The following is a 12148-nucleotide window of genomic DNA, read 5'->3' as shown; positions in this document are numbered from 1 at the left end:
TGTATATATTTAATTTATTTATCGGCGTTAGTTAACTTAGTAATCAATTTCACATTTATTTTTTGAACTAGAATAGAAGAAATATGTTTTAAGACACTTAATCAAAATAAGTTAATATCATTTTAATTATTATTTTTTTTTAATATAACTTAATTTAGATTATTTATTTTAGTTTTACACGCAGTGAAATAATGACAAAGATAAACATAGGGTTGTATTGCATCACCACACAAACATCATACTAAAGTGGACTATGCCATTTGAGCAGCATGACACAAAGTGAAACGTTTGGGGTTGTTTTTAGACCAATTTTCATGTAATCATTTTAATTAGCAACTTTGGTTGACTGTGTGCCAGTAGATGTACGTTCATTTAATATCAAAATAGCTTTGACTTGATTGATTTGTTTTATTTCAAGATGATTTTTGTGAATACTTCATTAAACTTTGATGATACTGATAAAATTTCATCAGCCTTAAAAACCTTGTTAAAATTTTTATTTTCCTTACTCATTTGGACGAAAATTAATTATGTGAAAATGTTTATGTGGTGAAAGTGAATGTCTGTAAGATAAAATTTACAAATGTTTTTTGTATTCATTTAATTTTCTGTGTTCCTAGGAATGGTACAACAATACTTAGCAAAATTTTACATGGTTAAGCGTCACTTCCTATTCTTAGAAAGCAGTTACACATTTGTAAGGTGATGTGTTTCTTCGCATTGCATTATCTCTATAAATTTGTACTAGCCCTAAGATTCTACTTTCAAATTTGCAAAGAAATTTATTTTAATTACTGGTTAACATTCTTTAAATGGTGTAATAAAAACAGTAACAGATAAATAATTATGAAGCTGTAAGACAATGATATTACAACAATCAAAGTAATATGACTTTTTGCTGCAATAAGTATTTGATGTCAGGACATGTACTTCATTTTCAAACCTTTTGTATTATAAAGGTTTTTTGCTCAGGTTTTGTCACTTAGTATTTTCAATAATATTATAAAGTATCAGGTTTACTGGAATTTCTTGCCAAATTTTATCAGAGAGGTATAATTACAAATTCTAAAAGAGACTAGTAAAAGTATTTTCAGTTAACATGAAGTATAAATGTAATAAAAAAAATCCATTCAAGTAATCTGATCTGGACATTCAAGCAGATCTGAACACCAACCATATTGCTATGAATTGAATTTCAGAGAGACTAAATAAGTTATCTCACTTTCATTTTCTGCATTGAAAAGTTATTGAGAATGTTTGGATTTTTACATGTTAGAAATGGTACTTTTTGTAAAATATTAAAATAAGAGAGGCTTATGAATATGAAAATAAGAGGCTTATGAATGTTGGTGATAGTAAATCAGCAATAACACTAGGGAACAAAAAATAATAATTTTTGTCTCTGGAAGAAAAATATGTGATTCTGATAAGATATTTTCTCCTGAATTCAAATATAATATCGGTTTTCCCCATCATGCAAGGTTCTGAGAGATAGGCATATGTAATTTCAAACATTTTAATACTTTCTGCATTCTTAATTACACAATATTAAAACATTTGACCTCGCCTAGAAAGTAAGGAATGATGATTTTCTGCTATATTTCGCCTATGGAGCATCCCTCTTGATGCCAATCAAGAAAAGTTCAAGGCAAGTTGAATCCTCTAGGATTCCACTTCCCTTAAACTTTTAAAAAGGATACCTCCTTTCCATAGCTGAAATCTCCTGATGAAAGTGTTAAAATGTTCCCTGTACTCATCGCTCACTGCTCCAAGATTTTCTGGGAAGAAATCTAGGTGTGAGTGTAGGAAGTCTAGTTTTAAGGACATTACAACCCAAATTTTTATAAGATGTTATAAGATTGTCGACAGTATCATGGTAATTTTCTGCTTTTTGATTTCCCCAAAAAACCCAAGTAACATTTGTGAATGCTTGCCAAGCTGCTTTCTCCAGTGGATTCAATAGTTCCTCAAACTTTTCATCGTGCATTAGTGGTTGTATTTGGGGACCCACAAATATTCCTTCTTTAATTTTTCCATCACTAATTTTTGGGAAACTTCTGTTTTAAGTACATGAAACCTTTAAGTATTGTTCATGGCCTTGACAAAATTCTTCATTAATTCTAGTTTGATATGTAACAGATATACACATTTTTAGAATTGCATAATAGGTCATGTTTCACATTTTTCTGTTCAGGATGAGTGATTCTTTTGTAATGAAATTGTTTTTTCTGTCCCTCCCATTCACACAAAAAAACAACAGTACTTTGTGTAACCAAGCTGCAGACCAACAGTAAGTGCAATTACCTTCAAATCACCGCATATTCCATTCATACACTGCATATTGAAGCTTTTCCAATAAAAATTTAAGATTCCTAATATAAATTTAAGTTAATTAAGTTTTCATGTGTTTCTTTGATACTAGCAGAGTGAGCCACAGGTACTGATGGGAATTTATTGCCATTATGCAGAAGCACAGCTTTTAAACTAACTTTAGAGGAATCAATGAACAAGCATCATTCCCTGTTGGGGTATGTTCATTACAAAGTGTCTCCATAAGAGAAGAACTGTCATTACAAAACACTAAGCCATTTTATTCAGAAGATAGTCTTTAAATTCAGAATGACGATTACGATAAGTACATATCTTTGTATTCTTTTGAAGATGATTCCATCCATTTAGCCAGGAAGCAAGCAATTCAGACTGTTTTTTTTTGGATAACTTTAAATCTTGGATGAGATCGTTGGCTATTTGTTCAAAGTTGTATCACCAGAATCTGTTTCTTTTTCTTCCTTACTTCCATCAGACTCTGAGCTCTCTTCATCTAAAGTGTCACATGTTCTGGAGGCTTTGGTATGTGCAATTCTTCACAGTGTGGAACTGATCTCATTGCAGGTTGCAAGTAAGGGTACACCACTGTATGTTTTGATTTTAACGTAATCCCTTTAATGTGTTAAGCAGAAATAACAGAAGAGTGATTTTTGGGTTCCCTCCAAATCATAGGGATAGCAAATGCCATTTTTCCATGTAATGAGAAGCCAAGAACACGATAAAGAACAGATATTTGGGGTCCAGGATCTTGTTTGGTCCCTGACTTTACTCCCAAAATAAAGTTCATAACACTTTTACTAATTGAGTAAGATTTCGTCTTTGGGTCTTGAGCATCACTTCACCACATATCAAAATTGTTAGGATGATTTACATTAACTCTAAGCATTTTGTAACTAATGACTAATTAAAAGAAATAAAGTTGTAAATATGTAATACACAATAGACACACAAAGCAATTGCAATGAATGTGTTTACTGGGTCACTATTAATCTCACAACTGGCATCGTTCTGATGAATATGTGTTACACTAGATCATGCTTGTAAATGTCTATACATGTCTGAACCTGCACAACAGTAGCAACGTTACCCCTTGAGTTAACTCATTTAGTTCCATCCTATTTACAATGCTCTAGGAACTTTTACTTAACAATGGAAAAATGGACGAAAAAATGTTATAAGATATTTAGAAAAATTAAAATGACAAAAAAATTTGGGTGATTGAGAAATTCCAAATACACATTTGAAAACAGTATAAAAAACTGCATTAAGTACACGTATTGGTACTTTTGAGACAAAAATCATGTTAACCAGTGCAATAAGTGCCTTTAAAGTGAATTCCATTTTATGTTAAATCTATATTAATTTATATTATTTTAAATGCTTTAATGATTATTTTAATGATTTCCTCTATATATTAATCTTTCATTCCTGTAATTAGCTATTTTATCATATTATTGTTTTATCAAGTGAGTTGAAAGTAGTGTTATCTTGTTGGTACATAATTTCTTTTATTTGTTGTTATTGAATGTAAACCTTTGTCCTTAATAATTTACTGTGGTGTTTATTATAACAGTATTAGATTATCCCACATTCCAAGTTCCTCATTCCCCAAAATATATATTAGATATAAAATATGTATATATTACTGGTTTTTTCCATTCCCTAATTTAAATTACTGTTATCCATGATAAAACAAAGTAAATAATTAATTTGAAAAATAAGTGAAAATTTTATGACTAGTTTTTGTAGATATTTTAGAACTTTCATACAGATCCATTCTTCTTCACCTGTAGATATGGGGTACATAGACCATTCTATTATCTCAAGAGACAACCCTAAGATCCACCAATATGAATGAAAAAGCACTGGCAACTATACAGTAGTTCTTAAAGGTTTATTATAAAAAAGTTTAGAAAAAGAGTGCCTGGTTTTTTGAAACTGAATTTAGATTTAAATTCTTCTGTAGTTTTGTCTCATTTTAATCTGTTTTATAATATTGTCTGTTGTGTTTATAACAAGTTTATTTTCTAAATTATTTTATTAATAATACAGTATTACTTAATAATTATTGTTTAATTAAATGTATATAATTATAAATTATTTAAATACGTAAATGTTTTAGTAATAAAACCCATTATTTAATATTTGTTATTAAATATTATTTAATATTTTAAAGTAATATTCAAAATGTTATTACATTTTGTTTTTTTAATGTGTGGAAAGTTTTTAGTGATGTTTTTGATCGTTTATTGTTATTATTAAAATTTAATTTAAGTTTATTATTAATAAAAGTATGTAGCCTGTAAGGTAAAAATAATCAGTTGTCAATTGTTTGCTCATCAGTTTGTGTTTGCTTACTTGTATAGATTATTTTTTAATTAGCCATTTGTTCTTGCAGTAAAAAATGTATTTTTAACTATTAAATAATTTTTATTTGGAAAATAAAAATCATTTTCTATCAACAAAAGATTTACTAGTAAGACTGCTAGATTTTTAAAAAAAATTTTTGATATGTAAAATGCTAATATTGAAGTTCATGTATAATGTAAAATCAAATAATGTAATTTTATGATGAAAAAAATTCCTCGGAACTATTTTGTGGAGATGCATTTATCAGATTTAAAAAAATTAAAGTTATTAAATCTATTGATTATCACGGATTTTAATAATTATCAGTATTGTTTGTATGATATGATAATTTTCCTGAAAGCTTTTTATTTAATTTTTCATAAACTGAACGCATGACCTTCTTCATGATAATAACCACAAAGATATATTAGATGTGAAAATGTTATGTTTCTGCTTTATTCTACCAACTGTAAATTATTGTGATTTAAATTTTTAATTAACTGTTTTTTTGTTAATGAGTAAAATATAAACAATGAACTGATAGAGATTTAAATTCTGAATAAGTCATGAGACACCAGTAATGATGTTAATACCATGTATGTTTGATCTCAACTTGAGTACAAACATAAGTGGTAAGTGAGATAAACTGCTAAGCTCATTAGCCACTAATGGCAACAACGCACAGTAAAACTAAACCTTGATGATGTTTAGAGACTGGTTTATTAAAGTGACCATTGCCAATTGTTATTGCTTTCTAATAATTACAGAACCATCAGGTTGTAAGAGATGTAGTTTATTGTCTTTACCCAGGAATTATTAATGAATGAGTAATTTAATAATTTTTTGATATATTAGTATTATGACATGATTCTGTAATATTTATAATGAACATTTTTTCTTTACTTTAAAATGAATTATGATGAGAGATTTGAAATAATTCATTACTATATAAATATGATAGACGAAAGGCATTTTCTAATATTCAATAAATATACAATAATTTTCTGATGAATTTCATGAATCACAATTTTTAAATAATACTAGACATGACCCCCTACACACACACACACACACACACACACACACACATACACACACACACACACACACATACACACACACACACACACACACACATACACACACACACACACACATACACACACACACACACACACACACATATATATATATATATATATATATATATATACATACACACACACACACACACACAAATACAACATGAACATTTGAACAGGTAAACTATTCAAAATTAATGTGATAGTTTGCATATGTTTTCATTTCCTTTGAAATGAAATGAAACTATTACATTAGTTGTTTTAAAAATTATTTTTTTGATCACTAGAACAAAAACTATAAGATAATGTTATCCAAAATAATACTAACTAACCGAGAGAATTGTAATCAAACTTGAGGTGGAATAAACATTTTTATTTTTACTAATGATATATCATAAAAGCAGTGCTTGAAGCAAGCTTGGATTTAATCCATATACTTACCAAGATGTCTGTAACCAACACTCTGGTACACTTCAAATCAAATTCTTAATTATGTATTGATTGGTGTGCTCATATATAAGGAGGTTGATTAGTATTCATTAAACTAGTGGTTGATTAGTATTGATTAAACTAGTTTAGTAAAAAGAGATGATGCTGACTAAAAAAAAGGCCAAACAGTTGATTTTTAAACCTTTTTAGTATTTTAGTTTTATTCAATTTTATATTTATTTTTATTACGTGTAAACAGTTATATAATTATATATATTTATATAATTAAATTAGAGGATAAATTTATATATACATAGCATCCCCATCTACATGGTCATTTGCGTTTCCCTCAAGAGATATTTAGCAGGTCATAGCTCACTTTGCTCCCCCTTCCTATCTAGTTAGAGGGCTTTGCCTCTTGAACCCTGCTGTGTTCATTAAATTCAACTCTATTGTAATTTCTTCAGAGCAACAGTTTAGTCAGTACAGAACCCAAACTTTGAATGGTCTAAGAATGCGGGTTTCAAAACAGTCAGTCTCCATCTTAACAATATTAGTTATAGATGGTTACCTTGTATGGTGTACAGGTAAAAATATATTTTGTCCTGTTCTTAGTGTTATTTGACAAACACCCCTAGGAGGTGACCATACTTCATTTATCTTTTCTTTTTTTTTTATGTTTTTTAATTATGTTTATTTTGTTATTTAGTCAAGTAACTAGAGGCAGGTGCAGTCAGTTGTGTTGCACATAACAGTAACAGTGGCTGTGTTGGTTGAGCCACTGTGTTATATGCCATTGCACCCCTTAAAAAATCAAAATTAAAAAAACCTGGAAATGGTTTAGATATTTATTTGAAGAATATTTGCAAGCCTCAATCTGGTGAATATCTTGTTTTGTATAGTTGGAAATGGAGAAAATTTACAATCATTGTTTAAATTTTTTTACCTATTCACCACTGTTAATTGTCAAATTTTGAAAAATCTAGAAATTGATTTTTAAATATTTACATGAAAATTCCATACACCAAAAATCAAGTTGATATCTTCACTTGCTACTGAGAAATTAAAAAAAAATAGCTGGGTTTCAAAAAATTCAAAATTCATTTTAACCCTTTAAATTGATAATTTCAAAAAATCTAGAAATTAGTTTCTACATATTCATCTGAAGATAACACACACCTAAAATAAAGTTGATGTCTTTGTTACAGAGAAGTTAGAAAAATAGTTAATTTCTTTGTTATTCATTTTAACCCTTTTATTTTGGAATTTCAAAAAAAAAAATCCTGTAAGTGACGTGTTCACTTACACTAGAGGAACGTGTATACAATTTGTCATCAATTTATCTTCAGTAGTTTTTTTTGGGTGTTGATCAATCAGTCAGTCAGGACAAGTTTCTTTATATATATTTATACATATACACATACAACTACATTAAATTTTAATGTTTTCATTAAATTTTCTATAGAAACTGATTAACCTCCGCATTTCATCTGGCTTCTAATAAACATATATGAATTTCACTGTATTAATTCTGTGATTACTATATATTTTATTTACACCTTTTTTTTTACTTGTTAAAAAATTCATTTGAAGAAGCTGTGTTCTTAGTATTATTTGATTGGCATAAAAAAGTAAAAGTAATGATTAATTAAATTAAAGCAGTGATTTATTAAATTATTTATTAATTTTAACATGTCTTACAACTCTGTTACTGGAGAATTGATCAAAATTCATTAGTATTTTGATATTTAAAAAACAAGAGGAGAATTTTTCATAAATTCTACCAATATTTAATTCTTATTAATATACAGTTTTTTGATTAGTAAATAATATTACATTTTGTTTTAAAATTTGAGCCGTAATAGAACATATAATTTTAAAGTTCCTGTTTAGTCCAATTAGTTCACTATAATACTTCTATTTTTAGAAAACCATTAATTTGTAAACATATCTTAATGTCTGGTTAAAATCTTGTGTTTCAGGTTTGGTTGAATCAAAAGTGAAGATAGAGAGTATTTTAGCATAATGCTAAATTCTTTATCTCACTTACCCATATTTACTTATCCTAGAACGTTTTCCTTTTCTAAAAATATTATTATTTGTAACTATCGTAAAATTGAAATCTTTGATTTTAAGTTATGATCTTCATTACTTTGGGTTCTCCATCAAGAGTACTTGTAACTTATAGTTGTTTTATAATAACTGTTAGTAAAGAATATTTATTATTTGGTAAAGAATATTTATTATTTATCTTATTAAAAAGAGCTGTGAGAACTATCTAGTGGAGTTAAAAAATGCTAAAAAATACAGAAATTATGTTTTATGTTATGTATTTATTTATTTGAAGCAACAACTGATATCTGTTTTCAATATATATATATATATATATATATATATATATATATATATATATATGATAAAAAACAACATTTGTTGATGAATTATTTGAATGTTCAGATAAAATGATTATATATGTAACACTTTTAGCCCCATGTGTGACATGAGGCTGAATTATAAATTCAGCCTCAAGTGCAGAAAATTGAAACACTGTAAAACCCAGTTAAAACGTTGGTAAATTTTTACCCCCATCACAAGGGTTACTTTTGCATGAACTTGTTAGCCTAAAAATGTTTTAATACAAATAACAAATATTCTCATTTTTTGAATATTCTCAGTTTTTGAAGTGTGAGCCAATAAGATACACGTAGCCCATTTGAATCAATGTGATACATACTTTCAGTACGAATTTAAATTTTGGTATGAACTGTAATTGAATTTGTGGATCAATAGTTTCTTAGTTTGGGTTTTTTATTAAGGTCCATCAATAAAACTAAAGTTAAAATGTCATCTCTTGTAACATCTACCCATTTTTCTACAGTTTTTCCTTTCATTATGGCATCAATGGTACACTGCTAAGCATACATTTATGAACATATTTAAAATCTCATCATCAGTAAACAAAGAAAAAATTCAAAAGGTAAATTAGTTATTTTTTGTAAGCTTTGTTGTTATTTGCTAGCTTATAATAATAAGCAGTCTTGGATACACCTGGAGGCTGTCTATAAGTGAAATCAAAGTTATTCAAATTACTCTGCCAAATTATGATGTTACCTTCTTTTGTTATCAATATTAAGTCATTATCATTTTCTGGTAATATGCCTTAATCCTCTTGTTGAATGCCTTTTTCCATATTGTTGAGGTTAAAATTTTAATATTCTCACTATCACTACCATAGTAATCAATGTCTGACAATTGCACTGATGGATCTTCTCAGTCACTTAAATTTCTAAATACTTAGTTCATTATTACTAATATTAGAATAATTTTCCAATTCATCTTTTATGTTGATCAGTATTTATGTTTCTCAATCAAAGAACAAAGACTATATTAAAACAACACAATTAGAGGTGAAAAAATGCAGTGTTATCAATATTTGAACTACGTACGACCTGTCTTGTAGACACTATGCCATTTCAAAGGCTCATGCTTTGAAGAACTATTTTAAGTCATGGGGATGAATACCTAACTTGGTGTGTTAAGGCTGTACCTAATATGTTAAGGCTCAGCACTTGCTAATAAAAACACTGTGGGTTGGTAGTAAACAAGTTTCCTTTGTGGTTGGGACTGAAAGTGTTATATATGAACACATCACTTATTTAGAATTTGATTTTTAAATACTAGGTTATCTGAAATTTTAAAATAAACAGTCGTATATTTTAAAAACTAATTTTACTTTCTTAACATTTCAGTTCTTAGCTATATCAAGCACCCGGAGTTTGCAGCTCCCATAAATACTTAAGATTTTCAGAACTCAAAACCTTTAGATTTTCAGAACTCAAGTACACTACACTCACTCATACACACTACATACTTTAATACAAAATTTAGTTAAAACATATCAGCTGTTCCTTAATTGAAATCAGTGTTACTCTCAGTGCCTTGGATGCAACCTATTTTAGGAATTTATACTAGTTAATTGAGAAAAACAAAAGTAATTTTTTTATAGTGTAAAAGTTTAATTATTATAAAGTAATAAGTAAAATTTATTTGATGATGATATTATGTATATTCATTATAATTTATTGTGCTTGTTATATTTATAAGGCAGTTTGAGTAAACTGCTCACTATATTCACTATATTAATTGTCATTTACAAAATAAAAAACTACAATTTCTATGAGTAAACTACTCACTATATTAATTGTCATTTATTACTACTAAGTAATATAAAGTAAAATTTATTTGATGATATTGTGTATATTCTTTATAATTTATTGTGCTTGTTATTTATAAGGCAGTTTGAGTAAACTGCTCACTATATTAATTGTCATTTACAAAATAAAAAACTACAATTTCTATATGTTTTTTTAACGGTTAATAACAGAGGTTTAAACCTCTGTTGTATTTTAAATAAACCTTTGTTGCTTTGTTTACTTTACCCTGGTGAAGGAAAAGAGAATCCAAGTTAAAATGGTCTACAAATGAAAATGAAGTCAAAATGGTTAAAACATGTCTCCTTTATGGCAAATTACATGAATAGCTGACTTTTAAAGATTATACCCTGAAATGGTTTGTATGTTAGGCCATAGGTTAACTTTACAATGCAATGCCGCATAAGAGATACAATTCACAAGGATGTGTGGTGCATCAGTTTGCATCATAAGATAACCTAAGGATTTGTGTTTGCGTCATGAACTCTCCAGGAAAGATGATTAAAGATGAACTCTCCAAAAGATTAGAAGCAACGCAGTTGGTAATAGGCTGTTGTCAACCACAAAAGCACACCCAACAGAATCATCGGTTCTAGAGCCACTTGTATAAACTGTAGCATCTGGAATCAAGCTATTTATACCATAAAATTTGTTCTGCAGAAAAACCAGATTTGTTATTTTTATTACACTGACGTAGATCAAAGCAATAATTAAAAGAGAGAAGGCCGCCAAGGTAGGTAATAACATGGAGCAACAGTAAGGACTGCATCCAATTGTATATCTAACACTGAGAAAAGGAGCTGAACTCTGATGTCTAGCAGAGCAGCAGATCTCTGCTGATCCTGGTATCAATTAACATGCTGATTGAAGAATACCGAATAAGTTGGTTGCACTTTAATCAGACACAAAGGAGCATATAATGCTTCCGCTTATAATAAATTTTTGTATTTTTTATAGCATTTGGAAACAGAATTTTTATTAAATTTTAGTTTCAATGTTGTCTTTTCTTCTGACTGCTTACTATATTCTACTCAACACTTTCAGACTGAGCACTATAACTGTAACTTCAAGGTCTTTTGCTTGCAGTTTTTGCATGTCTGAAATATTGACAACTAAACCAACCCCAGACTGACTTGATATCCCCCCCATCAACATATTCAGAGACTGAAAAAATTGACCCAAGCACAGCAAATAATCAGCAATCTTCTACCAACCAAATATGTATGAAGACACGAGAGTTACAACACAACAGAACATTCAAAAACTTTTTTTTTTTCAACAAATGTAAAATGGTTTAACTAACAAAATGAATTTTAAATTAACAAGTGAAAAAAAAAAAACTAATGTTCCACTATTGTTTATACATAATGGGTTCTCCATATACATTGAGAAACAGAAATTACACAAAAAACCTGTGGTTTTACTACGGAGAGAAATATATCTTATTTAATCTTTCCTCGAGCTTCTTGGTATTCAAAGGTCATGGAGGAATGCAATTCCTTTGCAAAGGTGCAAAGGAATGCAATTTATTGTTTGAAGTAGGCCACTCATAAAAATGGGTGGTGGTCTATTGATATTAGGGCAAATCTTTTTATTGCAAAATGTTGCACTTTTAAACATCAATGTAGAAAATCAAATTTCTTTACATGATCAGGACAAAGCACAGTAACCTGATAGTTGCATAAAAAGGTTGTGTCTAGCAATACTGTCTACTAAAGACTTTTACAAATTGTTGTCTAGGTTATGTCA

At 28.5% G+C, this 12148-nt stretch overlaps 1 protein-coding gene across 7 annotated transcripts in view; it reads left to right on the top strand.

The window, feature by feature from the left end:
- Positions 1-12148, top strand: part of LOC142330559 (uncharacterized) — a 45736-nt gene that overhangs the window by 21421 nt on the left and 12167 nt on the right. For 3 of the 7 annotated variants that reach the window (XR_012757806.1, XM_075375916.1, XM_075375914.1), the window contains one exon: positions 8171-10448. The exons of 1 other annotated variant lie outside the window; for it this stretch is intronic. Coding sequence is in view for 4 of the 6 variants with exons in the window: in XM_075375916.1 (XP_075232031.1) it covers positions 8171-8191 (21 nt within the window). In the remaining 2 variants the exon portion in view is untranslated. Of the gene's footprint in view, positions 1-8170; positions 10449-12148 lie in introns of those variants that run through there. 3 more of the 7 variants (XR_012757807.1, XM_075375911.1, XM_075375910.1) reach the window with 2 other exon arrangements.

This window comes from Lycorma delicatula, chromosome 9 (assembly GCF_047948215.1).
Source record: "Lycorma delicatula isolate Av1 chromosome 9, ASM4794821v1, whole genome shotgun sequence".
Taxonomy (NCBI): domain Eukaryota; kingdom Metazoa; phylum Arthropoda; class Insecta; order Hemiptera; family Fulgoridae; genus Lycorma; species Lycorma delicatula.
The sequence above is the reverse complement of the archived record's forward strand: the minus strand, read 5'-3'. Positions and strand labels throughout refer to the sequence as shown.